The following is a 27687-nucleotide window of genomic DNA, read 5'->3' as shown; positions in this document are numbered from 1 at the left end:
GCGCTGTCACGAGGTCCTCGCGAAGCGGCCAGACCGCCATTCCTCCGGGCTGGGAAGGAGCCCCGCCGGGGGTGGGGGCGGCGGCCTCGAGCGGAACCATTTCCCCTCTATCGAGTATTTCAAACTATATTATTTATGAGCCGCCTCACTTAGGGGCCCCCGTGGCTCCCGGGGCATCAAAGCTGGTCTGCAGCCGCAAAGGGCGACCGGTGTGAACGCACGCGCGGCTCCTCCGGGCCGGCTGAGCTCAGCGGAACCCGGGAGGCTCGGGTTCGCGGCGGAGACCCGCGGCTCGGCCGCGTGGGGGGCGGGGTCGGGGCGGTCGGACTGCCCCCAGGCGCCCCGCTTTGGGGTCTGGGTGGAACCGCCTGGAGAGACCGTCTGTGATCGCCCAGCAGCCCGAGGGGAGACGAAAGGCAGCAGGGTGCAGGCGCTTCTGAGATCGTGCAGCCCTTGTGGGAGGAACGCCCCCATCTTACAGATGAGGAAGTTGAGGCCCAGAGGCGCGCAGCAGGATTGGCAGGCCCTGGTGTTTCCTGCCCAGCCCCCACGAATCCCTTCACCTGTCCCGCTTACCTCGTCCGGGCCACGCCCACCTTGGGTTCTTCGTCCCCACCCTGGGTACCGGTTCCTCCGGATGGATGGAGGGGGGGGCGGGGAGCAGTGTATTTATGGAAAGACTTAATCCCTCTGCAAGCCCCAAGGAGGCTGAAAAGCTTCACCACCTAATCTCTTCTCCCTGGAAGCCCTTCCCTGCCTGGTGGGGTGCAACTCAGTGGGCACTGAGCCCGAGTTCAGTCCCCCTGAGGCCCAGAGCCGGGACCTGCCCCTCAGCGGGCATGGAAAGAGAGCAGCGCTATTGAACACAGAGTGAGCACCTGCTGTGTGCCAGACCCCGCGGTGGGAGCTGCTCCGGTCGTCTGTGTGCTGCCTTTTCATCCTCTGACCTGGGTGGTATCCCCATTTTACAGATGGNGATTACGATATAATATACACATGGCAACATGTGCACATCAAAAGCGTACACCCACATCTAGAAATAGAACCCCCCGGGGAGCCTCCTCCGGCACACACCCCACCCCCACCCCCAGTCTGCCCTGGGAGCTGGTTCCTTGTTTCCTCAGGCAGCGCCCAGCTGGTTTACTTTTCTCTTTGCACTGAAAACCTTCAGGAGGTGACCTGGCAGGTACAGGCAGGCACTCATGGCCATGGGGCGTTTGTGGCCCCTGTTGTCAAGGCTGATGGAAAAAACAATTGCAGGGGCGCCTGGGAGGCTCAGCCAGGTGAGCATCCGACTTCGGCTCAAGTTGTGATCTCACAGCTTGTGGGTTCGAGCCCCGCGTGGGGCTCTGTGCTGACAGCTCGGAGCCTGGAGCCTGTTTCAGATTCTGTGTCTCCCGCTGTCTCTGCCCCTCCCCCTTCTCACATACACACAATCTCTCTCTGAAAAATAAACATTAAAAAAAAAAAATCGCACGTTTTTTGGGGCACCTGGCTGGCTCAGTCAGAAGAGCATATGACTCTCAATCTCAGGGATGTGAGTTCGAGCCCCACATTGGGTGCAGAGATTACTTAAGAAAAAAACTTTTTTTTAATTACATGGGGTTTTTTAAAAATGTGTATTTATTTTGAGAGAGAGAGAGAATCCCAAGCAGGCTCTGCAGTATCAGGGCAGAACCTGATGTGGGGCTTGAACCCACAAACTGTGAGATCATGACCCAAGCTGAAATCAAAAGTCAGATGCTCAGCTGACTGAGTCTCATGCGGGGCCCGATCCCACAAACCGCGAGATCATGGCCTGAGCTGAAGTCGGACGCTCAACCGACTGAGCCCCCCAGGCGCCCTTTTAATCGCATGTTTTTAAATGAACTGGGGGTTCATTAACCATTAACCTCGCTTCTGACAGCATACCTCTGATTTTTAAATAAACACTTTTATTGACATACGACATTTGAAAAGGCGCACAAACCATGAGCACTGAACTTGATCACGCAGAGGCCCAAGCAGGCAGCTGGTGCGTATTTTGCTCAGAGTCCCATGGTCAACCACGGGGAGGCCAAGGCTGGACCCCCGGCGGCCCAGGGCCCTGTGCCATGACAGAAAGGAGGTGCACATGTCCGTGTGGGTCCTGCCCCCCCCCCCCCCCCCCAGCCTCTGTCACTCGCCGCTGGTGAGCCGCTGTGGCCCGGCAGCTGTCCCCGCTGTCCCAGAGAGGGGCCCGCGGCCCGTGGGCCAGGGAGGTGCTTGTGTTTGCACTCTGTGTACCAGGATGGAGGCGTGTCAACGCTTGTAGCCGCTGTTCCCGGCACAGACCCTTTGGCTGGAATTGCAGGAATTCTAATCCCATTACAAAAAGAAAGTGCCTTTTCTAAAGAAGGAAGAAAACTAAGATGTTCCCTGTGCCGCCCGGGAGCCCAGTGGCCCGCCTGTCGGTACCTGCTCTGCGGGCGCCAAGAGCTTGCCCAGATGCCCCCGGCTGGGAGGGGCTCCGTCCGGGCAGTGGGTCCCCACCCTTCGGCAGACTGTCGCCTTCCCCGGCCATGATTCTTCGCCGCTGGACGCTGTCTCTCGCTCACTTCCCTCTCTGGCCTCCGCGTCCTGCTCTGGGAGACCCAGGTTAGAACTAGGACCACGGGGGGCTAGGCGCCAGGGTTAGCAAATAGAAATAGGGGCTGCCCCTGGCTGGCTCAGTCGGGGCGAGCGACTCTTCTTCCTGGGGTCATGAGTTCGAGCCCCACAGTGGGTGTAGAGATTACTTAAAAATAAAATCTTTTTTTATTGCTGTTTAATTTTTTTTTAATGTTTATTCACCTTTNCACCCAGGCGCCCCAAGTTCTTTTTAATTTTAGAGAGAGACAGAGTGTGCGAGCAGGGGAGAGGGGCAGAGGTAGAGAATTTTAAGCAGGCTCCATGCACAGAACCCAGCGTGGGGCTCAGTCCCACTACCCTGGGATCATGACTTGAGCCAAAATAACAGTTGGATGCTCAACTGACTGAGTCACTCAGTCGCCCCAAAAATAAATGATTTAAGGGGCACCAGGCTGGTTTCGTTGGTAGAGCATGGCATTCTTAATCCCGAGATTGTGAATTCAAGCCCCACGTTGGGTGTGGAGCCTACTTTGAAAAAAAAGAAAGAAAGAAAAGAAAAGGGGCTCAGTCAGTTAAGCGTCCGACTTCGGCTCAGGTCATGATCTCACGGTTCATGGGTTTGAGCCCCGCGTCCGGCTCTGTGCTGACAGCTCAGAGCCTGGAGCTGCTTCCGATTCTGAGTCTCTCAGCCCCTCCCCCACTCATGCTGCCTCTCCCTCTCTCTTAAAAATAAGCATTTTAAAAAAATAAAAGAAAATCTTAAAAAACAAAAACAGGACGCCCAGTTAAGTTTGAATAAATGATGAAGATAAATGAGCAAGGATTTATAATAGGAGTATGTCCTGTGCACTAATCAGACACTGTCTATTTTATAATCTGGAACTTTTTCTCTGCGGCCACTTCCGACTCTAGACCTGTACGATTCACTCCAGAAAGATTTCCTCTCCCCCTCTGGAGCCCAACGGCTGATCTGCAAAAGTAGGAACTGAAGGGACTCAGCAGACCCCCAGGGANGAAGTGCTACATCCTAATTCTTTCCTGCTCGGTGCAGAGGCGCAGGTTTACTTTTCTCTTTGCACCGCGGCCTGTAGGGCGGCTGCGGACCTGCGGCTGCAGGTAGTGTCTTCAAGCCCGCGGGGGAAGCAGGCACAGACAACTTGGCCGAGCGCGCCCTTGCCCTGGCAACGCTCGTGGTTTCAGAGAACCGTGTGCCGTGCAGAGGGGCTGATACCCATCTCTCGGTTGCTCAAAGGAGGGGGACCCCCCCCTCCTGCAGGAGGAAGGAAGTTTGTATCATTGCCTGTCCCTGTCGCAGGAGAGGACCCCGCCGTGGCCATTTGGCGGTAGAGAGGGTTTTATGCCTGTGGGTGCAAGAAAGAACCTGTTCTACCTCAAGCTGTTGTGCAAATAATTAACAATCTGATATTTCAAAGGGACCGTAAACAGCACGATTCAATATGAAAGGGAGGTTTTCACACTCCCGCCAAAGTGCGAAGGGAGAACATTTATACCTAAACTAGCCTGAGGGCACTGGAGCCTGGGGGACCCCTCCCGCCAGATCTTTTCCTTTCTCCCTTTAAATCTTCATTTTCTAAAAATTTTTAAATGTTTTATTTATTTTTGAGAGAGAGACAAAGAGACAGAGCATGAGTGGGGGAGGGGCAGAGACAGAGGGAGACACAGAATCAGAAGCAGCTCGAGGCTCCGAGCTGTCGGCACAGAGCCCGACGCGGGGCTCGAACCCACAAGTCGCAAGATCATGACCTGAGCCGCAGTCAGACGCTCCACTGAATAAGCCCCCCAGGCGCCCCTGAGCAGAGTGATTTTTATAATAATCTCGGCCCAAGACTTGGCTTTTTGAGAGCACTGGCTTGATATCTGTCAGCCGTCATTGCCGTGAGGATGATGGTGGTGGCCGTGAGGGAGCTGCGGATTGCTCGGCCTCCGTTCGTTCACCCAGGCTCAGCTCGTCCCAGGCAGGGTCCCCCGGTCACAACAGTGACCGCCCTCCCCGAGGCTGTTGGCATCACACATGAGGACGCAGACTCTCCGGCCGAACTGCAGAACCTCAGGCTCAGAGAGGGAAATGACTTGGCTGAGGTCACACAGCTCTGGGACCGCAGTTCTCCCTCGGTCCCCTGGGCCACTCCCCACGGCCGCCCACCTTCTGTCCTGAGGGGAGGGGGTAGCTGGGCGAGGACAGTCATGGATGAGGAGTGTCAGTGTGAAAATCCCCCACCTGGGAGTTTTGGAAAGCTGCACCCAGCAGGGGCCACACCTGCTTCCTCTGCCCCTTTCATCTCCCTCTGTCCCTCCCCCTTCTCCCCTTTCCTTCTTCCTTTCTTCCACCTTCCCTCCCTCCTTCCCGCTGAGTGTTTTGAGATGGTTTATTGTTTAAGCTTATTTGTTTATTTTGAGAGAGAGAGGAGGATTGGGGACGGGCAGAGGCCGGAGAAGGAGAGTCCAAAGCAGGCTCTGTGCTGTCAGCGGGGAGCCCCCTGTGCGGCTCGATCCCCTGAACCATGATATCGAGACCTGAGCTGAAATCAAGCGTTGGATGCTTAGCCGACTGAGCCCCCCAGGCGCCCCAAGATGGGTGTTTTTAAGTTTCAAGGCGGCTTCAGGACGACACCTATCAATTCAGGACAACCCTGGGGACGTGGTGCCCCCGGCACAGCCTCCCGGGGACCAGAGCTCACCGCCAGCTGCATCACAGGCGTGTCTAGGAAAACGGGGTCTGGGGCACAAGACCGCTGCGTGTGCCCCCGCTGGGAGGCAGTGGTGTGGGGCACGGAGGCTGCGGGGCCCGTTGTCTCTGCCCTTCTTTCCCCAGTTGACTTCTCTGGAAATAGTTTCAAGCTTCCAGAAAAGTTGCACGATCACCAAGTGCCCATCGCGTCCTTCCCTGGACACGAATCCTAGCTCACCTCCACGTAAATCGTTGTCCGAGCCCTGGGATGGGGTGGGGGGGGGGCGTCTGGAGGGGGTGTTCAGTCTGTTGGGCACCCGGCTCTTGATTTCGGCTCAGGTCATGATTTCAAAATCCGTGGTCTGGAGCCCCACGTCCGGTCCGGCTCCACACGGTCTAGAGCCTGCTTGGGATTCCCTCCCTCTCTCTGCCCCTCCCCTGCTCTCTCTCTCTCTTTAAAAACAACAAACCCCCAGATGGGCCGCACGTATGATCCGTCGAGTGCACTGCGGCCACCACGTAGAGACCACACAGAGCGCACAGTGACAGCAGTGGGCGTGCCCCACACGCAGCGTGTCTGTCCTGGGTTCGCTGGTACGTGTGCGCCTTGCGGCGGCCGGTGTGGCCCTGGGTGCGTCTGCTTGTGAGCCCGACCTCAGGCCTGCAGACCCCTGGGCCCGAGACCCAGCCTGGGGAGGGTAGGGAGAGGCAGGGGTAAGGTCTAGACCACCACCTCCCCACCCCCATTCTGTGGTTGGAAATGTGGCTCTAGGGCCCAGAGTGCCGAGTTTGAACCCTGACCCCACCACGTGCTACCCATAAGCCCTTGTGCAAATGAACCTCTCTGTGCCCGTGTTTCCGGCTCTGCGAGACGGGGATGGTCCCGGCCTCGAAGGCCTCTTGTGAGCGTTAACTGACGGGGAATCTCAGGCCAGGAGCCCTGGTGGGTGCTGGGCACGCAGAGAACGCTCCAGAAACGACCCCCATTGTCCTCGCTGCCTCTCTCTTCCCCCAGCCCGGCCCCTCCCCTCCCTGAGGAAGGACACCCTTTCCTTGGCACCCCATCCTGCGACTAGAAGCCCCTGGGGAGCTTTTAAACACCCCAGTGCCAGGCCCGCACCGCAGGGCAATTATCCCTGAATCTCTGGGGTGGCACCCGGGCATCGGAATTTTGCATTTCTCACCTGGCCACGGGGCCAGGGCCACCCTCGGGGGGAGAGTACGGCCCTTTCCGCTCTCTGGGACAGTCATAAATCACAGCAGCTGACACTTCTTGGGCGTGGAGCCAGGCGCCCTCCTGGTAACTCCGTCTTCCATGCGGCTCAGCAACACCTCCAAGAACATCACCCCCATTTCACAGATGAGGAAAGTGAAGTCCAGGTTGGTTGAGGGACCCGCCCGTGGTCACCTGGCTGAGCCAGGCCCTGGCCCGGCCAGGAGGGCACGCGGCTCCAGGGCCCGCTGCCACGGCGAAGGCGCTCCACTGGCGTCCCTCCCTCCCACTCGCGTCCCAGTCCCCCCAGACCGTCCCCCAGCAGACGTCTCCAGGCCGCCTGCTTCCTGCCTGTCCCACAGACGCAGCCTGGATGAACTCAGAACCCCCCCCGCCCCCCCATCTCCTGACCCTGTGTGTCTCCTGGACCTGAAGCTGCTGCTCCGCGCTCAGGCCCCACAACTTCTGGCCCGGAGCGAGCTCCTCCGACCTTAACAGGCACATGACTCCCAGGGGGCCTTGTTAAAATGCCGATTCGGCTGGGCGGGCCCCAGACGCAGCTTGGCTGATAAGCTCCCAGGGGGGCCGAGGCTGCTGGTCCATAAGCACAGCTCTCGTCCCGAGCGCCTGGGGGACCCCAGCATTTCCTAGGCATCGATGCCAGCCTCTGGGCAGGGCCAGGAGATGATGGGTGTCAGAGCGCAGGCCGGGCCTTGGTCACACCCCTGCGCTGGAGATCAGAGGGGCTCCTCTCCCGGCACCCTCCGTCCCTCTCCCGCCCCCAGCCTGGCACACAGGCGGCTCCCTGTGAAAGGACGCCCCCCTCCCTCCAGCAACCTCTCAGACACAAGCACCCTCAGAGGTGACAACAGGAGCCTCCCCTTCCCCGGAAGGGCCTGCAGAGGCTCACAGGCCCCGGGGGGCAGGAGGGGGGAGCCCCGGGGTTGGAACCCCAGCTCCTCTCTCCTCATAAGCTGGCTGGCCTTGGGCGGGGGATACTAGCGCTCTGAGCCTTGACTGCCACGTCTGTAAATGGGGACAGTAGTAACGCCTCCCGGGGTTGTGGCGGAGAGTGTCAGGTGTGCACGGTCAGATGCCACCTGTTTCATTCATCAACCACTCAGCTCGCTAAGGGCACGTCATACTGTGACAGATCGTGAGGACACTGGTTGGGACACTGAACTCCCAGCAACCAAGGTCTGGGTGCCCCTCATCTGTCAGATCTCCAGAGCATGTCATTTTTTTTTAAATTAATTTATTTCTAGGAGAGAGAGAGAGAGAGACAGCGTGAGCAGGGGAGGGTCAGAGAGAGAGGGAGTCACAGACTGAAACAGGCTCCAGGCTCTGAGCTGGCAGTCAGCACAGAGCCCGACGCGGGGCTCGAACCCACGAACCGCGAGGTCATGACCTGAGCGAAAGTCGGACGCTTAACCGACTAAGCCACCCAGGCGCCCCTTGAGAGCATGTCATTTTTAAAGAGGGGCCGCAGCGTAACAGAAGGTGAGCCCATCGCGGTGGGCCCAGAGCCGCCTGCAGCCCCTTAATGGAAAGGCCAGTGGGCGTTGGCTCCGAACGTGGGCCCCGGCCACACCCTCACCTCAGCTGCACCCCATGCTCCAGGACCTCTGGTATATTTAGCTCCGAGGCACCTGAGAGTTTTTCCGCCAGCACCAGCTCATCTGTGAGCAAACGCAGCCCAGATGCAGCCAGTGCGCACCCTGACCTCACTAGTTACTGGCGGTTTCTCTCCCTTTACTTCCTGTTGTGCAGCCGTGGGGCCTCGCCTGGCCGGGCTGGAGGGGGGGGCACGCTTGGCCACACGTGGCACCAAACAACCCCCTTCTCTCCCCACAGGCCTGCAGAGGCACCGCCATGGGACTTAAGCTGTCCTGCCTGAAAGGTAAGGGGGGCGGCTCCCCCACCACCTCTTCCGGGGGTGGGGGGGGGCGGTGAAGGGATGAGGCAGGAGAGAGCAGGCCACCAGTCAAGGCAGCATCTGTACACAGCAGGTGCCTTATAAATGCCTGCTCTGGCTCTGAGCGCTCCTTCAGGCCTTCCCTCTCAGGGGCAGGTGAGGGACCTGGGATGCCACCACGGTGCCCTTGGCTCCTCCCTCGGGGGGATTAATCCCAACCGCGGAGAGCAAGGGGAGGAAGAGTCGGACACACACGGCCTGCTTGCTCTCCCCACTGCAGGCCTGGTGTCACCAACATAGGGCACCTGTCTGCGGGGGGCGGGGGAAGGTTCTAGAAGGACTCGGCATCACTGTGGCATGCTGTAGGTATTGGCACGGGCCTCGACGTCTGTCTGTGCCCTAGACCCTTCTGTGCCGCGTCTGGATGAGCCCAGGGCCACCTGCACCCACCCAGAGACCTCCCCCCTTGAAGCCCGTTATGGTGGGACAAATGCCCCCCGGCCTGAAACCCCAGGGGTCGTTCTGACGGCCGTCCTCGCCCATGTGTGGCATGCCCAGCAGGGCTGACCCACCTCTTGGATGTTTCGGGGGTGCCCCTGGCCCCATCCGCTCGCCGCCGAAGTCAGGGCTGAAGTCAGGGCTTCGGAAAGGTCCCAGGGCCAGGATGGGTGAGCTCAGGAGCGCCTCGGATTGGCCAGCTTCGGGCGTAGGCCCCGCCCGTCTGAGGCGGGGGTGGGGCCGCATCTGCCCCCAGCAGACCCCGCCCTCGGAGGGCAGGACCCCCGGCGCCGGGCACAGGCGAGGCATTCGGGGACAAGCTTAGCGTTTGGGGCTTGAATTGTGGCAAAATGTGCGTAACGTTAAATTTGCGCTCTTAACCGCGTGTAAGCGAACAGTGCGCCGCGTCCCCACCGTCCGTCTGCAAACCTCCGCTTTCCAAACCGGAACTCCGCCCGGCCGTTGGACACACTCCCCGCACCCCCCCCCCCGCCCTCTCGCAGCCCCTCCGTCCGTCTGTGAAAGTGCCCACCCCGGGCACCTGGCGTGTGTGGCTGGCACAGTATCGGTCCTCGGGTGACCGGGGTGCTGTCCCAGGAGGTGCTAGGTAGCGGTCAGCCCCCCACGGCCACAGGGCTGCCCCTGCTTGGGGCTGCTGGCCCCCCACATCCCCGACAAGTAAACCAAGGCCCCGGAGGGGGAGGGGGTGTGCCTNCTTCCAAGCCCCGATGCCCAGGTCGCCTTCCGCCAGCAGTTGGTCTTGGTGCGTTTCCAACTTGCTGTGTTTGGAAACAGTGCCATTTTGAACATCTTTGATGTCTGAGTTTTTTAAATTACTATTTTGAGAGAGGGAGGAAGCGCAAGTCAGGGAGGGCGGAGAGAGAGAGAATCCCACGCAGGCTCTGAGCTGTCAGTGCAGAGTCCTACACGGGGCTCGAACCCACCAACCGTGAGATCCTGACCTGAGCGGAAGTCAGACGCTTAACCGACCGGCCCCCATGCTGCCCCTAAAATTATCAATTCCAGAAATCAGAATGACCCAGTCCCATAATTAGGTCGGTGCCGAACTCCTCCTGGGGCCGTAGCCTGGGCGAGGCCCGTTCTGTGCCCGCTATGCAGTCCGCTCCCTTGTCTCCATGACGACCTCTCTGGAGCTCCTGGGATTCCCAGCTTCAGGTGAAGAGGCTGAGGCACAGAGAGGGGGTGCACTTTGCCGGAGGCCACACAGCCAGGACCCTGCGGGATTTGAGCCCAGGATCGCTGGTTCCAGAGGCCTTGCTCCGACCCCCGCTGGTACGGCTTCCCCGGAGGGAAACGTTTCCAGTGCGCCTCTGACGTAGTCACCGCGGCGGAAACGCCATCCCCATGTGCTCACGGAGGCTGCACAGGCTCCTTAGAAGACAGCGGCTCTGTTTCTTGGAGCTGCCGTAACAAGTTTATTGTCGTAAACCTGCGATTTAAGACTTGATCAGAAGTCCTTTTTTTTTTTTTTAATTTTTTTTTTTTTTTTCTAGGAGAGAGAGAGAGAGCGTGAGCNATCCCGGGGCCTCGGGGGCTCCAGGGGAAGGTCCTCCCTGCCCGCCTCTGTCCCCACGCGGCCTCCTCCCTGTCTCTATGTCCCTCTGACAGAGCCAGCTGTCTTTGCACTTTGAGCCAGCCTTAAATCCAGGACGATCTCATTACAAGGCTCTTAGCTAATCACCTCTGCAAAGACCTTATTTCCAAACAAGGCCGCGTTCTGGGTGGACGTGGATTTGGGGGGACACCTTGATCCCACTGTGAGCCACTTCACGGGCGGGGCAGGAACGTGCTTCTCCCGTCTGGCGGCCGAGACCCAGCCCGAGGTGGGAGCTGGTGGGGTGCAGCGTGGGGAGAGGAGCACGTCCTTGTTTCCGGTCCCCCGGGGAGTGGGGCTTGCTGCCGAGGGCCCGGCCGGAGCAGCTGTGCCGAGGGCCCCACCGTCCAAGGAGCGCCTCCCCCCTGCCCGCTCCTGCAGGGTCGGGCGCGGCTCCTGGAATGGGCTCCCTTGATTTGCCGATTTCATCCTCCTACAGCTGGACAGTGTAGGTGACTTCACAGATGGGGAGACCGAGGTACGGGCCCCGGGCCAGGTGGCCGGGCTCAGCAGGTGGCCGGGAGGGGTGACGAGCCTGGAGCGAGCGCGGGGCGGCACTGCCCGGGAGATAGCCTGAGGGCTGTGTGGCTCTCAGTGGGTCCCCAGACCTGCGACCTCAGCATCACCTGGGAACTGGCCAGATGCGTGGGACCCTCTCAGACGACTGAGTCAGAAACTCGAGGGCGGAGAAGGGGGTAACAAACCTTCTGGGGGATTCCGGTGCCTGCTCAAGTTTGGGAAACACTGGTGACGCGACTCTGGGGTTCGAGAGATTGGAGTTGAGATCTCAAGCGTGCCCTTGACTAACCACAACTTTGTGCACGTCCCCTCACATAGCAAAGCCTCAGCTTCCCCATCTGTGAAATGGGATGATGAGTGAGGCCATCTCCTGGGCCAGGTTTTGAGAGTTATCTTAGATAGGTTGGCACTGACGATAGAGCCCAGCCGACAGGGTTTCCTGTCTGCCCCAGGCCCTTTGCACCTTCCTGCTCTGATGGTGGCTATAGGTGCAGGGAAGTCACATCGGAGGTGTGGGCTTTCCTGTGGGGGCCGCCTCGGGGGCTGGTATGCTCTCTGGGGCTCCCCGGAGCCCCAGCCACAACGTCACCAAGGAGACAGGCTCCCGGGCGGTCCCAGCCGACTGTCCTGGGGCTGCCTGGGGCCAGGTGGGGCTGGAGGGAAGGGGACCGGGAGACGGAGACTGTGTCCAGCGTTGGTGGCTTGGTCATGTGTTTTAAGGACTGTTTTTTTAGAACAGTTTTAGACTTCCAGAAAGTGCCGTTTCAAGTCTACAGTTTCACGTAGAAATAACACACTGGCCCCTTCCCCGGGGTCAGCAGATCCGTTCCAGTGGGTTATTGGAAGTGAAGCCCGTGCTTTGGGTTTTCCTCCGTTGCCCCTCACGCGCCTCTGCTGGCCCAGCGGCCCACGGTCCCACTGTCAGTGACTTGTCACGTCTCCTCTGTCCCCTCTGCTCGTGAGGGTTTCTCAGAAGCTCCTGTCCTTGTGACCTTGACCGTCTGGAGGAGGACTGGCCGGCTGTTTGGGAGGACGGCCCCCTGGTGGGGTTTTAATGTCCTCTGCTGAGCAGGTGACGACGGTGATGGTGGGGACAGGGGACACGGGCACGCCCTCCCCCCCCCACTGCCCAGGGCATTTTCCCCAGTTCCCTTGCAGGGGGCCTCAGAGCCTCTCCTGCACGCGGCCGGTGACCCAGGCATGGGGTGGCAGTCCCGAAGCCCCTTTTTCTGATTGGTATCAGGAGGCCCGTGACTCTCTGCGGGTCCCAGCGAAGACGGGGGCCGCACTCCACGCCCGTCAGGGCAGACCCGGGGTGCCAGCCGTCCGATGCTGCCGGCGGGGCCCGTCCAGGGGCTGCTCATTGCACGAACATGGATGGCATCCCCACTGTGTGCCGACCCAGGGCCCGACACAGGGCTTAGCCGAGAGCAAGGCAGCCGTGCAGCCGGGAGAGAGAGGGAGAGTTGAACGTTCCGGAACCCCGGCCGTGTGCTGACAGCCCGTGCTGGGACGGAGACCAGCAGCCCGGCCCCTGGCAGCCAGCAAGCCTGTGAGAGCTGGTCTGGGGGGGAGGGGAGGGAAANCAGGCAGAGGGAGGGATCATGGCATCCATTCGGCCGCTACATTTCGAGCAATTTTCAGAACGAGTGGGGGGCTTTATATCTTTGAAAGGAAAGTGACATTGTGGGGCTCACATCGAGGCAGAAGGTGGCCAAGGTCAATGTCTTTGTTTACTGGGCTTTAGTGTTTCTGCCTGTACAGTGGGCTGCAGCGTCCCGTCCATGGGGATCCGGGGGGACCCTAACCTCGCTGCCTACCCCTGCCCCCCCTGCCCATGGGGGACAGAGCCCAGACCAGCGCTGGGTTCCAGACCAGCCTTCTATGTGTGGTTGAGCCTCTGTTCCGTGCCAGGCACTGCACCGGGCCCCAGGGAAGGGCGGCGAAGAGCTCAGCGTCCCTGCCTGCATGTAGGAGAGGCCGAAAGGAGTGTGTGAGCGTGAGACCCAGACAGGTCGGTTTTGCAGCAACGGCGGTAAAGGGAGGTGAAGTGGGCACAGGGCAGCCGAGGGCCCTTGCAGCACCAACATCAGACCCAGCCAGTCGGAGGCAGCGCACAGCGTTCCGTGCAGAGGGAGCAGCAGGCGCAAAGGCCCTGGGGCAGGAACACGTGGGGCAAGCTGAGGAGCAGTGGGGAAGGGAGTGTGGCGGGGGTGGGGGCCCAGCAGAAGGCGAGGCCACGGTGGTGCCCAGAAACGCACCGGAATCGATGCGGACCAGGGGCGAACCCCACCCCCCCATGGCACTTGGCAGTCGCCTGGACGGCTCTCCAAAGGCTGCAGCCCTGGCCCTTCCCGGAGGGCTCAGACTCTGTGGGCGGGTCCTGGCCCCAGGGTGTTTGTGAAGCTTCCATGCAGCCAAGGCTGGGAACCGCCATCCGGGGCGCCGCCCTGGCTTTTCAGACGGAACCTGGGCTGGGGCCTCACTGCCCAAGGCGACCAGGTTAGCTTGGCTGCAAACCCGGGAGGTGCAGACCCAGAGGGCAGGGAGACCCCCACCCACTCAGAGGAGGGGCGGATAATCAGAGACCGTCTTAAATGCTGAAGTAGGTGGCACTGAGTTTGGCCCCGCCCCGCGGGAGAGCCCGCAGCCTCCAGCCTCACGGCCAGGAGCCATCCCCCCTCTCTGCTTAGGCACCAGCGTGTGCGGTCTGGGGGAGGAAGGGAGGGGTGGCCGAGGGGGTCCCGGTCAGGTCGACCTGCCTGGGGCGCCCCGAGGACCAATCCCGAAGGTGGGCGTGGAAGCGGCGGGCCCAGGGCGAGCACCGGCCCGGCCTCCACGGTCCCACCGGCTTGGGGGCAGCTCCAGGGCTCTGGCCATCACGAGATGGCCCCACACACCCGTCCTCGACCGAGGGGGACAGGCCTTTTCCCTGCCCTCTGCTGCACGTGGTAAGGGCTGTGCCGGGAGGGGCACGACCTTGGGGCCCAGATGAGGGGAGTGTGGGTGTGCCTGGCCCTGAGCGCCTCCATCCCCCCCCCGCCCCCCCGCCCCCCCTCGGTCCCTCCCAGCCCTACAGAGCCAGGCCCCGGGGGCCATCAGCAGGCAGCACTCCGGGCGGCTGGGGGCGCGCCGGGTCCTGGGGGACAGGCCCTGGGGACACCTGCCCTGGAATTCCTAGCCACCCCCACAGCCCGCCTCCGCTCCTGGCAGCCCGCGCTGGCGTCCTGGCCGTGGGCCTCCCACGTGTGGCTCAGAAGGGCGGCCGCGCAGGAGGACCACGAAGGTGTGAGACGGAACTGGCCGCTCTGACCACCTGGAGAACCGCACACGGTTCAGTGACAGGAACGAGGGGCAGAACGGCGGGTCTAACGCCTCCACTCGGCTGGAAAAAGGAAAAGAATATTTGTACGTGTAGACAGAGAATGTTCTGGAAGGAGACACACAAAGCGGTAACCACGGCTCCCTCCACGTGAAGAAGCCACGAAGAACTGGGGGTCGGCCGAGACCCGGCCCTGACGGGCTGGACTCCAGCTGCCGATGGCGCTGGCCTGGGAGGGGCGCCGGCTGCACCCCGTGTCCCCACCCCAGGACTCTGGGGTTGCTCTCGGCTTCCTCGGGTCCGGTGACCACCCACGGGGCCACTGTCCTGATAGGGAGCATCCCTGTCCCCGCTCCTGCCTGTCCAGGAGTCTCCCCGTGGCCTCACCTTGATCAAACCTCTCCTGTAGCAGGCGGCCAACCTTTCTCCTTCCTGCCTCCTGAGCCTGTCTGTCTGCGTAGCGCCTCCTCAGAAAGTGTTTTATTTCTCTTTTTTATTACTTTATTTTCTGAACATATAAAATACCTCCGTGGTACAGAGTGTAAAATGTACCAAAAAGTACGTAATAAAGGGGCACCTGGGTGGCTCAGTTGGTTAAGCAGCTGATTCTTGGTTTTGGCTCAGAGTTGCCCAGAGCTGGGCTCTGTGCTGACAGCGCGGAGCCTTCTTGGGATTCTTCTGTCTCTGCCCCTCCTGCGTTTGTGCTTTCTCTTTCTGTCTCTCCCTCTCTCTCAATAAATAAATAAATAAACTTAAAAAAATTTTTTAAAAAGGATATGTACTAGAGAGCAGGTCTGCCCTGGCCTCCCTCCTAGCCACCGGCTTGGAGCCAGCCACGGTCACTGCTTCCTGGGGTCTCCTTCCAGAATATTCTACGTCGGCATGTGCACACATGTCCTTGGGAGTATTCCTTTTCTTTTTCCAACGCGAGCGGCGGTGTCAGACCCGCCGGTGGGAGGAGGGCGCGTGCCCGGGTCATTTTGCGAGTTTTGCCGCGCGAGCTCGAGGCCTCCCCCGAGGCCCTACGGCCGCCGCGTGGGGAACGACTGAGCTAAAATATGACGACGGCCTTTTCTGTCTTCTTCTGCCTCACGGGGGCACAGTGGGGCCGGGCGCACTTTACGTGTCCCTTCTCTGCGGGAAGCACGTGGCTGTAAGGGAGTCACCGGCCCGCGTCCGTGTCAGGAAGCAGGGCCGCCCCCGTCCCCTCACGCCACCGACGGTTTCTCCAGAGTCTGATCCTGACCCGCCGAGACCCCGTCCTGCCCCCTCCCGTGTTGAGCCAACAGCCTGGAGCTGCCCGGGCCGCCGAAGTCACCGTGTGTCCTGGGCCCCAAGGCGGAGGCCTCAGTGTCCGTGAAGTGAGAGCTGGCCTGCCCGCGCCCCCCCCCCAGGTGCCGCCAGAGGAGCACACGGGACGCCCTGGGGCAGAGTTTCCTGCCTGTCATCCGTGCGTGTCCTGGGTCACCCCACCCAGCACTTTGCAGCCCGCACGGTGCCGCCCCTGGAAGCACGGGCGTGTGCTGTGGGCGGCGGCCGAGCTCTTGTGCGCATCGGTCTCGAGTTCTGGCCTGTGGGGGGTTTGGCGCCCCCCCGACCCCCCGTCATGGGGAGTTGCCACCTTTCAGGGGAGAGAGCAGGCTCCCCTGTTACGTTTGAAGTCCAGGTGAACGAGGAAAAACTCTGCTATGAGCAGAGTTCTGCTCAAATATTTGCATTTGACTTGCCAGCTCCAGCCCCAGGGAGCACGGGCGGATATTTTAGGTTGTCACAGCTGCAGGGTGCTACGGCCCCTAGGGGCTGGCACCCTGCTATGCACGGGGCGCCCCCCCCATGGGCTCCCCCAGCGTCAGCGGGGCGGACCCAGGAGCCCTGAGCTGCGCGCACCAAGTGCAGCTTTTCCAGGAGCTTTGACTTTGGTTCTCGCTCGCTGCACCGTCACCCCCGCTTCCACCCGGCCGAGACCCAGGGGGTCATCCGGAGAGGCGGGCGCCAGGACTCAGGGCTGGGAGCCCACCGGAGCCCGCCCTGGCATGGGGGGTGGGGGGGGTGCAGGGCAGGGAGCACGTTCACCCCACCTGCCCGCCCTGCCCTCTCTCTGGCTCCTCCTCCCCGGCTCCTGCAGCTCATCCCTGACGCAAGCTGGGGCTTTTTCCTTAATTAAAAAGAGATTTAAAACATCCACCGCTGTCTCCACGGGGCCCAGGCTGCCTGGAAAAGGTAAAACCGCCCTCACTGCCCTGGCCTCGTCCATAACAGTGCAAGGCTTTCCGCTTAATTGGAATGAAAAAAAAAAAAAAAGATTAAGTGCATCTGGAACGCTTGGAGGCATTTGTCGGCTTGTTTTTCGAAAGACCGACACTGGATCCGACATCCGGTCAGGAGCCGGTGCTGGCCCCAGCGCACCCTGTTCCTGCCCCAGGGCCTTTGTGCGTGCCGGGGCTGACCCGAGTGCCCTCGCCTTCCCTGCCTCTCTCCTGCCACTCTTCGAGCGGCCCCCCAGGAATCCCGTTCCGACTCCCACCATCTAACGCTGTCCTGGGGCACCTTCCTGTCATCTGCTTCTTAACACCCACCCTGGCTCCAGAAAGTGTTTATCCGACCTGCGTCCTGGCCCCGGGGAAGGCAGGGTCCCTGTCGGTTCCCGCATGGCCCTGGCCAGGGTCCCTGACTCCTCTGCACCTCAGTGTGCGCATCTGGAAGATGGGCTTCTCACGCCGTCGCCTCCTTGGGAGGACCCGGCTGCAGCAGTGCGAGCCCTCCCGACAGTGGCTGGAAACAGTGAGCCCTCTCTCTTTTTTTTTCCCCCTCCGACCCTGAAATCTTCAGGGCCTCCCGTCTGCACTGGGGCCTGGAGGTGGAGGAAGGAGCAGAGAAGCACGTGCTAAGACAGTTCTGTGCCCGGCTGTGTCCCCGGCACCCAGTGGGTGCCCGCTGAGCGCCTGCGCACCTAGCACCTCCCCCGGGGCCCGCTCTGCGCTGCAGCGGGGGGAGCGTCAGGTGAGAGGGCCCGGGGCCAAGCCAGGCGGGGTCACAGCCAGTAGGCAGGGCGCGGCCGTCCCCGTCCGGTACGGAAGACGCGCCTCCGGGTGTCCACTTGGAACCAGGAATGTTGTGTCAGAGCCACCCCCACCCCTCTGGCTGGCACCCAGTAGGTGCTTAATATTGGCTGAACCCCTAAGTGCTAAGGTTAGACTCTCGCGCTGTTGGTAACCCTGTATGCTGAACGATCCAGCCCTGTGGGTCTCAATCCCCTCAGCAGCCCCTGGAGGTGAGGACGCAAGGCCCAAAGAGGCGGGGTCATCGCCAGGTGCACTGAAGCCCAGGTGCGCGTTCTGGCCTCGGGGACACATGGGTCCCCAAGCTGGTGCCGGCCCGGGTGCAGATTTCAAAAGAAGCAGCAGAGGGCGCCCGTGAGCCATGATGCCTGCGGCAGGTGCCTGGGGGCCCTGAGAGCTGCAGAGCGGCAGGTGCCGCCCCGGAAACTGGGGCGCCCTGAGCAGGGAGGGCTGGGAAGTGGTGGCCGATGTCAGAGGGGGCAGGGTGGGAGCTCAGGCCTGGGGCCGCGCAGCCTGTGCGTGTCCTCTGGCACCTTCTTTCCTTGGGCCTTGGCTTCCTTGCCTGGGGAGCGGCCAGGGTCGTCGTGTGCGCCCCGAGGGTGGTGTGAGGAAGCTGCGGGGCCCTCGACCCCGCTGACCCCCAGGCCCCGCCAGCCGGCTCACCCGCGGCCAGTCCTCCAACACTGGGCGGGCACGCCCCCCACACCAGCATCTCATTCCCGCAAGACTGATACTAACCGTACTTTTACGGCCGGGAACTAGGCTCAGAGTGGTGTCACTGTTGTCCCCGCGGTCACCCTAGCTTGGGGACCCCCGGCCGTGGCTGTTGGACTCACCTGGGCGCTTTTAAAAACCCCTGGTGGCCCGAGTAGAGCAGTGAGTTGAGGCTCTCTGGGGGTGGGGTCCTGCTTCGGCACTTTTCAAACTTTCCAGTTGATTTTCCGTGGAAGGTCAAGATGGGAGACCACTCCCCTGGAGCTGGGGGTTGTAGAACCAGGTTGCGGGACGTCTGTCCGGCCCTGGAGCACAGCAGCCCCCGTTTCCCCCGCTCCGGAGGCCGGGGTTTGGCTGCCTGGCCTGCTTCATCTCCAGGGTCAAGAACAGCGTGTGGCCCAGAGCAGGAGCCGGGTCAAGGTCAAGGGACCACACCCCCCTCTGAGCTTCCTGCACAGGCACCCCGAGATCTTTCAGTGTTTCTGGGGTGCTGGAATCCACTCCCCGTCCCCTGCCTCCTTGGGGCCTGGCCCCCTGAAATCCCAGCCAAACCCACCCCTTTCAGGAAATGGGCTTTTAATGGCCTGAGGCGGGCACGTAATTAACGAGTAACAATTCTGGCTTTAGCACAAATGAGCTCCTTGTCTGGGGCACTGGTTGGCATTTGTTTTTAATCCCCAAAGTAGGCTTTATCTCCTGAGAGCTTTTTCCCTCTTGCTTAGCAGCCTCAGCTGGGGACTGGGCAGCCCCGGGGCGTGGGGAGGGGTGGTGAGAGGTGCTGGGGGCCCGCCCTCCCTCTCCCCACCCTCTGCCCCCCTCCCCTCCCTCCTCCCTGCCCGCAGCGTCTCCCCAGGGCCCGCTGAGTGACCTTGGCTTTGTCGCCAAGCTCCCAGAACCCGTTAAAATGCAAATGTAGGGGCCCTGGGAGGCTGCAGCTCTTCTCCATTAGCATTTTATTTTAGAACTTGGGAATATTCGCAGAGGAAGGGGCCTTGAAGACCGAGCAGGGAGGCTCCCTCCTGTTACAGATGACAATAATCAGAGCCTCCTTTCGTTGCTGGCACCCTGTGAGATGCTCTTTATGGATGATTATAGAGGAAGCGGGCGGGAACGAGCACCCTCCAGGCCCCCAGCTCCGGGCAAGTGCTTTCGGTGAATTCGTTGGTTTCCTCAAGCCCAGCACCCCTCGAGGCAGGCACCGCCGAAGCCAGCGTCTGGGTTTTCTTCTTGTTTTTGGCGTTAACCAGCCTCGGGCTTTTGAGGTTCTGTTACTGCCTCTTGGGACAGGAGACGCGGTCCAGATCCAGGCTCCCTGACTTCTGGGTGGCGTAGGGCCGCACCCAGCGCGCTTCCTGTTATTGTAAATAAAGTTTTATTGAAACACAGCCATGCCCACTCGTGCGCATACAGACAGCGGCAACCCTCCCCTGAGGATGCCAAGGGTGAGCGGTTGCAACACAGACTGCGTAGCCCCTGGAGCAAAAAGCGTTTAGTGCCTGGCCCCGTGCAGAAAGTTTGCCAGCCTCACTGCCTGGAATCGCAAGAAGCACCGGCTTTGCTGTCAGACAGAGTGGCTCTGGGTTCGGGTCTTGGCTCCGCCTCAGGCCAGCTGTTCAACCGAGTGCAAGTTCTTCCCCTCTCTCTGGTCCTCAGTCTCCGCGTCTGTGAAATGGGGCTGGTTAGACTTGGCACCGCCTAGGGGAGCAGGCGCTCGGCATCTTGCCTGATCCGCGAGTGTCACCTGTGACCGGTGAGGACAGGAGGGCTTCCTCCACGCGCCTTCCTTTTGTTTCATATTCCGGCTTGTACTGCTTTCAAGGAGCCTCGAAATCCACGGCTTTGGATCAGGTTGGCGGCCGCCTCGGTGGGCGCTCCCGAGGGACTCATCGTGTGCTGGGGAGACATGAGCTCTCCCTGCAGATGGGGAGGGGCTGGGGCCTCGGCCGCTGCAGGCGTGAGTTTGGTGTGAGTGAGGGCGGAAGCCCCCCTCCCCCCTCGGAGCTGGGTCCGACCACCCTGCTACGTCAGCAAAAACAGGAAGTGAGAGGGAACACAGTCTACGGGACACACTCACTTCCGACACCAGCTGTAGGTGCAGGAGTTTGGTCATTCCCCCGAAGGACAGAACTCACAGAAAGGTCTTGGACTCGTGGTTATGACTTATTACGGGGAAGGGACACAGATGCCAATCGGCCAAGTGAGGCCGTGCGTAGGGTGGAGTCCAGGAAAGTTCCGGACGGAGTTCTCATTGTCTCTCCCCACTGAGTCGCGGAGGCGTTACCTTCTTGGCACACACGTGTGACACATGGAGCGGGCCGGCCAGCGAGGATCGCCCGAGCCTTGGTGTTCAGAGGTTCTCGTGGGTGTTTCCGGCCGAACTGCGTCCCCCGCAGATTCACATATGGGAGTCGTGCCCCCAGTACCCTAGAACGTGACAGGGTCGTGGCAGATGTAATCAGTCAGGAAGAAGCCCTACTGGGGTAGGTGAGGATCCAGTATGGGTAATTATGGATCATAATCCAGCACAGCTCGTGTGCTGACGGAAAGGGAGATTTGGACACAGACGGGGGCAGGGAGAAGCCGTGGGAGGAGGAAGGCAGAAATTGGGTGACGTGTCTACAAGTCAAAGAACACCAAAGGTCCCCGCACACCCTGAGCGGCGGGGAAGGGGCCTGGGACGCGGTCTCCCTCGCGGGCTCTCAAGGACCCAGCCCTGCCGGCGGCACCTGGGTCTCGGACTTCCGGCGCCCAGACCGGGGAGAGCAAAGTTCTGCTGTTGGAGTCGCGCGGTCTGCGGGCTTTGTCGCACAGCCCGAGGACGGGAGGACACCGAACTCCATTACGCGGTTGGTTGCCCCCCATGGGAGCCCTGTCCCAGCCCCTTTGGGCATCACCCAAAGCCCATGTGGCCGGACCACCCCGTGTGCCCAGGGCCCCCGGGCAAATGAAGGCTCTCCCTCCAGGCCTGGCATCCAGGGGGCTTCGAGATCGCCTCCCGGAAGCCGAGAACAGAGGCCGGAGAGCAGATGTGATTTGCCCAGGGAGCAGGGCCAGGGCACCCGCCGCCATGCCGGCCGCGGGCAGCTCCTCTGAGCACAGAGCCCGGGCCCGGCCCAGGACGGCCGAGAGTCCCGCCTGATGCCATCGCTTCCGGTCATCCGACCTTCCTGCTTTTGTGGATTTGGAAGAGACTGTCCCTGACAGCCCAGGCGTGAGCTGCCCATCAGGGGAACACCCCTTGGGTGGCCAGAGGTCGCCCTGAGATGCCCCTTGTGGCTTTCCCACCACACACCGGGTTTGGCGGTCCCCACTGTGCACCTGCTGCCTCTCCCGTCTCTGCTCGGGGCAGGCTGCGCGGACTGTATCCGTTTCCAATCCTGTGTCACCATTGCTCTTAAACTCAGCGGCTGAAGCGTGACCTCGCAGCGTCTGTGGCTTGGGAATTCGGGACTGACCTCGCTGGGAGCGTCTGGCTCCGGGTCCCTTGTGGGGGACGCGTGAGCTGCCAGCCAGGGCCGCGGTGTCATCCAAGGGCTTGACGGGGCTGGAGGACTCGCTTTCCTGGTGGAAAGGAGGCCCCCGTCCCTCACCCCACGGGCTCGGGGACCCCATTTCCTCAGCTCCTGCTGCGGGCCGGGACCCATGTGCCCGAGCCAGTGTCATCCCAGGCGGGGGCTGTTTGGGGAGAAACACAAAGCAGGGGAGCCTGGAGGCGAGGATTTTGAGGCCCAGCTCGCCCCGCTCGGTGGTGCCTGCCTGCGGTGGTTTCGCGTTTACAATTGAAAGCACTCCACGTGTGCTGGGCCCCAAGGACGCACAGAGAGTGGGACACTGGCTGCCTTTCAGACGCGCTCGGTAAAGGGAGACAGAGTTGAGAACTAATATTTCAATGCAGACTGATCAGTGCGGGAAGAAGATTGAGGAGTGAATCAGTGTAGACGGACAAAGGAGGGAGGGGGTGCATTTGCTGGGACATCCTCCCCAAAGAAGAGCCCATTGTGCGGGGCTTCGGAGGGTAGGTAGGAGCCCGTTGCCCTGGTACCGGAAGAAAGCACGTTCCAGGCAGAGACGGCAGCACAGGCCGAGGCCCAAAGGGGTCAGGAGCCCAGGGTTTGGGGAGCTGTGAGCAGCACCGGAGTGTGGGCAGGTGGCTCGGGCCAGACTGTGAAGGCTGAAAGCTGGGCTGAGGGCTTGGCTCTGATTCATGACCAACATCTCCCAAAATGTATTTCATAGCCCACGGCTCTGTGAGCTGTCAACAGGAACTCCTCCACACACAGACCCCAAGGTTACTTAAATTCAGGAAGCCAGGGGTGAAGCTCACTTCAGGAGCTGCTTCCCTACTGCGGGACTTCTCAGAGCCTTTAATTCTCTAACAGGCACAAGAATCCCCAAGAGAAAGAAAGATTAGGTGGGGTCCAGTCAACAGTCAAATGTGTGCTGTTCCCAAACTCATTTGACCGTGGAACCCTCGGGGGCCAGTGTTCCAGGGAACATGCTTTGAAAACTGCTGCCTGTGGCTAGTTGTAAAGAGGTGTGAACTCCGCAGGTGTGCGGTGTGATCAGGTTGGCGGTTTCTGGCAGAGAGGCTAGTTAGGGGCGTGAGGAGGGAGAGAGAAGGACGGCAGAGCCACCGAGGGACGCTGGCACCCGGGCTGGTGATGGAGTGGGTGAAGGGAGGGGAGGGCAGGGAGGGAGCGGGGCGGGGGCTCTGGTTTCTGGCAGGGCTGGTTCCCGTGACGCGGGTGGGAAGGATGCAGCAAGGGTGTGGCGTGGACGTTGTGGCCGCTTCCAGAGTCTGTAACAGGGCGTGGCCGGCCCGCCTGTAGCAGCCACGGGGCAGGAAATCCACCAACCGGAGAAGAAACAGGCAGATTCCTCCCGGGAAAGCCCAGCGGCTGAACTGACACCGGAAGAAACAGAAAACCTGATTGGCCCCGTGACGGTTAAAGACCCCAAATTCCTAATCAAAAAGCCTTTGCACAGAGAACGTTCCAGGCTCAAGACGGTTCCACTGGGGAACCCAGTCAAATGCGTAAGGGAGAACGGAAGCCCATCTGCCACCCGACGCCCTTCCAGAAGGGGGTGTGGGGGAGGGGTGGCCGCATGAGGGGCTCCGCGCGCCCATCGGGCAGGTTCCAGTCCGGGCCGCGCTGTGCGCATCCCTTAGAGCCATGTTCCGGGGCTCCGGGGACCAGCCACTGATCTGGAGCCCCGTTAGTGAACCAAGCAGGCAAAACAGTGCCCTCCTGGGATGACGCAAGTGTGGACGGGTCGTTGACGTGCCCTGCGTGAAGCGAGGGCGACGCCCCCCTCCTCGCTGTGGGGGGAGGGCGGGAAGCTCCCAGCGGACACTGATGCTTGTCTCCCTGTCGTGTGCGTACGTGTGTGTCCCGCGGCCTCTGCTCCCTCAGGCTTTAAAATGTGCAGCAGCGGCAGCGGCAGCCACGACGAGGCGCCCGTCCTGAGCGACAAGCACCTGGACGTGCCCAACATCATCATCACCCCGCCGACCCCCACAGGCATGATGCTGCCACGGGACTCGAGGCAGACAGGTGAGGCCGCCCTGGGCCGCTGCCCGGCTGTGGGCGGGGCCTGGCTGGGGACAGCTCACCGGCGCCTGCTTTGGGGCCCGTCCCCACCTGCCCCGGGTTCGTTAAAAATTGATGCTTGGGTCTGTGTCCGCACCACCGCGGGCCCCTCGCGCACACCAGCCTCAGCAAGATGCGGCGAATCAAGTGATTAGCTAGACGGCCCTGCCGGCAGCCCGGGCAGTGATGGATGGGGCTGGGCGAGCCCGGCAAGGTGATGGATGGCCGTGCCTCGCCCGCCAGCTGGGGACGGGCGCGCTGTCTTGCTGGCCACGGCACTGCAGCTGGACAGGCCAGCCTTGGGCAGACGCCACGTCAGGGCCGGGCCCACCTCCGGGCCTTCCAGACGCAGCTCGCGGCGGGGGAGGCGGGGGGCCGAGGACACAGACGCGGAGGTGCCCCCACCTGCCCTCTGTGGACCCTGTTGGAGCCGGTGGGACAACTTGTTTGTTTGCTCATCAAAGAGATTTATCGAGCCGTGCCTGTGCCAGGTGCTGAGGCTGCCGTCACGAATGATAGTAACAAAAAATCAGGATGACGTCAGCAGTAAGCACACGTTCTGGTTGAGCCCTCAGGGTCACTGTGGGTTAGGTCCCGTTTTCGTCCCCGTTTAACGGATGGGCCGAGGGAGGTTCAGAGAGGTTGAGACATTGGCCGTGTAGCCGGAAAGCGGCAGCGTTGGGATTCAGACCCAGCAGTGAGATCTGGGGCCGCCCCAGGCCATCGTTCAGCCAGCCCGCCGTCACATCAGTCCTGCCCTGCTTCTGCGGGGGACCCAGGGTCACGCTGATGTGGGGCTGGTGAGGTCTGGGGTGGGCGAGGGCTTGGACAGACTTTCCCAGAAGTGCCAGGATCTCAGCTTGCCCACCGGGGTTAGGTCATCTGGAGGAAGCCGTCGGACCCCCTCTGGGTCGGGCCGTATGTAGGGACGGGGGCTGGGCCATTCTCAGTAATGACTCACGCTGGGTCACATTCCCGTGTCCCCTTCCCAAGTGCCAGGCGCCAGGCTGAATGCTTCTCGTAATGCTTACTTCTCCTTCCAGCCCTGAAGATCGTAAGTACCACCCTTATCTCTAGTTTACAGATGGGGAAACTGAGGTCCAGAGAGGGGCAGGGACTCACCCAAGGACACACAGCAAGGTGGGAGAGGGGCCACGCTCTTGCTCCAGTGTCCAGTCAGAGAGCTCTGCAGGCAGCAGAGGCTTAGGTCCTTTGCCATTAGGCTTTCTTCCCTGCCAGCCTTGATGTCCTCATCTGTAAAATGGGATCACAACCACCTTCCCCGCCCCCAGAGCCAATGTGAGTGTGGGGAGACTTAGGGTTACTTTACAAGGTCAGAGGCCCTGAGCTCGCAGCAGAGGCCCCTCTAAGCTTAAGCATCTCCGGGGTCGGATTGGTGCACAGAGATGGCATGGGGTACCCGCCTGTCCCATCTGCTCAGACCCCGTCTCTCCGCTTCTCCCCTTGCAGAGAACGGAGGCATGGGATCAAGGGCACAGACCTCGGGGTCGGAAGACCCTGAATTCAGATCCCTGCTCCGTGACCTGTCACCTTCTGACTTTGAGCAAGGGGCTCTACTTCCCTGAACCTCAGTTTCCCCATCTGTAAAATGGTGCCTCAGAGGTTCAGGAGGACTCACGACAGGCTTCGGGGTCTGATTTTGTGCCCTGCGCAGTGGCCGTGTTGTTGATATTCCCTCCCCAGTGACCTTTAGGGCTGGGGGAGACCAGGCCTGGGTAGCACTCCCTCTGGGCTGCTGGCTCTGAGTGATTATCAGACCCCGGGGCCTCCGCAGGCGGTGAGGACTTGGCCTCCCCGGGCTGACCTGAAGCAGGTCTCCCCCTCTCTGGGCCTCGACTTCCCGTCTCTAGGACAGGGGCGTGGAGGTGTGGGCCTCCGCCCAGCCCTGGGCAGGAAGTCCTCTCCTAAAAGACGCCGAGTCGAGGGTGGGGCGCAGGGGTCCAGCCCCACGGACGGCAGCCAGGGCCCCGGGCGGCTCTGCATCGGGCGTGGGCGGAGGGTGCGTGGGGAAGGCCCACGAGCCCCGGTGTCCCCACGGCCCCCCGTCAGCATCCTTACCCCCACCGCCTCTATGCGGGGGGAGCCCGGAGACACTGGCCCTGGGGCTGCGGTGGGCGGTGGCCATCCCGATGCTGACCCCTTCTCTGTCTCCTACCTAGTCTGGTTGGAAGAGACAGGGTCGTGCCCGGAGGACGGAGACATAGACCCCGAAGCCTGAGGAGGGGGCACCGCTCGGAGATCGTCCTCACGGGCCCCAACGCCACAACGTCCCTGGGGGCGCGGCTGCCTGGGACACATGTGCCGAGTACCCCGGACGGGAAAACAAAGGATTCGGCCGCCCGACGGGTTGCAAGCTGAGCAAAGGAATGACGAGCCCTGGCTGCGTCCAGAACCGGGTGTTTCTCGGGCCCCACCGAGCGGACCGGCCCCCTGACGCCCACGCCTTCTAACTGCTCCCGGAGCCCTGGTGACGGCCATCGAGGTGCCCGGGAGAGGCCTCCCGGACCCGCTGGCCCTCCCTGCGCCCCGGGCCACACGGCCGGCCGCAGGACTCCCTGCAGACGAGGAGTTTTTTACACGTTGTTTTACAGATATCGGAAGAGCCCAAAAAGCGACTTGTGGTTTCTTTTTGCTTTATAAATAAAGGTCCTCTGTAATGAACAGTGAGGCCTGCTGCTTGGGCTGGGCGGAGGAGGCGGAGACACGCAGGTACCCGAGAACCCCTTCCCACGGAGGGGCCGGGCTGCGCGTCGCAAGCCTGAGTGTGGCCCCGAGGCCCAGCTCCGTCCTCGCCAGCCGTGGGACCCTAGTAACAATGCGTGTCTAGGACGGGAGGCAATGGTCTGGGGTTTTTTTTCAAGAGCATTAAATTGTTAAGTGTCCCCGTCCTCCCCCTCCCCCGCCCCCCGAATATTCTGATAGTGACAGCTGCGCGTGGCCCTGCCCGACGCCGGGTGGCACCTCTCGCTTCGGGTTGGCCCGCTGTGTTAGCCGCGTTCCCGAAGGAGCAGAGCCTGAGCCAAGGCTTTGTGGGAAAAGAGTTCATTTATTTGGAAGGTGATCGGGGAGCGCGCAGGGAGGGAGGGGCGTGGGAAGTCCCGTTCCGGGGGGACCCCAAGACCGCTCTCGGGCCCGGTAATCCACTACAGGGCCTCCCGGAACTCAGAAAAGCCACCAGGGCCGTGTTTATGGTTTCTTGCAGGGAAAGAATGCAGATTACCATCCGCGAAGGGGCCGGGACCGCAGGGGTGGGGCCCGGAGGGAGCGCAGGAAGGTCTTGCAGACGGCGGCTTGCTCTCCCAGCAGCCCTGATGACGCACGCTCGCGTCCTGCCAGCCCCCGGGTCGCCCTGAGCCCCCGTGTCTGTGGTTTTCGCTGGGGGGGGGCAGCCACACAGACATGGCTGGCCGCCCACGTGCTGACCTCAGTCTCCCGCCCCTCTGGATGTCAGGCTGGTACAGTGACTCAGGCTTACCGTAAATCAAACTGTTAGCCTGTTCCTCGTGGCCCGAGGCTCCAGGTAAACAGACTCTTATCGGGCAGGACATTCCAGGAGCCTAGAGGTCACCTCCCAGGGGCCCAGGGCAAAGGCCAGACCTCTCCGGGAGGTTCCTTCCTTACTGCGCAGAAGGGAGGCAGGGACGGGAAGGAAGGAGCCTCCATGGGCATCCTGGAGCCAGTCACCCCGGGGGGCTCTGGGGAGGCAGTGTCGAAGCCCGTTCAGCGCCATCCCTGCCCATGGGGGTGGCGGGGGGGCCTGTGTCCTCTGTCTCCCATTCAACACTGGCTGGGCTGCTCCGGAACCAGCTGGCGCTTCTGGCCCGGCCCCTGGCACCTTGCAGAGGACCGCGGGCGCACTGGAAGGCTGAGCGCTCTGCGGGGTACGGTGGGCCTGCTCTGCGGGTGTGCAGCCTGCATAGTTCCGCAGAGACCCCTCGGGAG

At 61.6% G+C, this 27687-nt stretch overlaps 2 protein-coding genes across 3 annotated transcripts in view; one reads left to right on the top strand and one right to left on the bottom strand.

The window, feature by feature from the left end:
* The window catches only part of COX4I1 (cytochrome c oxidase subunit 4I1), a 110839-nt gene that overhangs the window by 46157 nt on the left and 36995 nt on the right, over positions 1-27687 (bottom strand). The gene's annotated exons all lie outside the window — the stretch shown is intronic.
* Positions 6606-26406, top strand: CUNH16orf74 (chromosome unknown C16orf74 homolog). The gene is made up of 4 exons (XM_077754088.1): positions 6606-6658; positions 8346-8391; positions 23548-23688; positions 25905-26406. The coding sequence occupies exons 2-4, from the start codon at positions 8364-8366 to the stop codon at positions 25961-25963; spliced, it is 228 nt and encodes a 75-aa protein (XP_077610214.1). The 5' UTR covers positions 6606-6658; positions 8346-8363; the 3' UTR covers positions 25964-26406.

This window comes from Crocuta crocuta, unplaced genomic scaffold (genome assembly GCF_008692635.1).
Source record: "Crocuta crocuta isolate KB4526 unplaced genomic scaffold, BGI_CrCroc_1.0 scaffold61, whole genome shotgun sequence".
NCBI lineage: Eukaryota > Metazoa > Chordata > Mammalia > Carnivora > Hyaenidae > Crocuta > Crocuta crocuta.
This window is presented reverse-complemented; position numbering and strand designations above follow the sequence as displayed.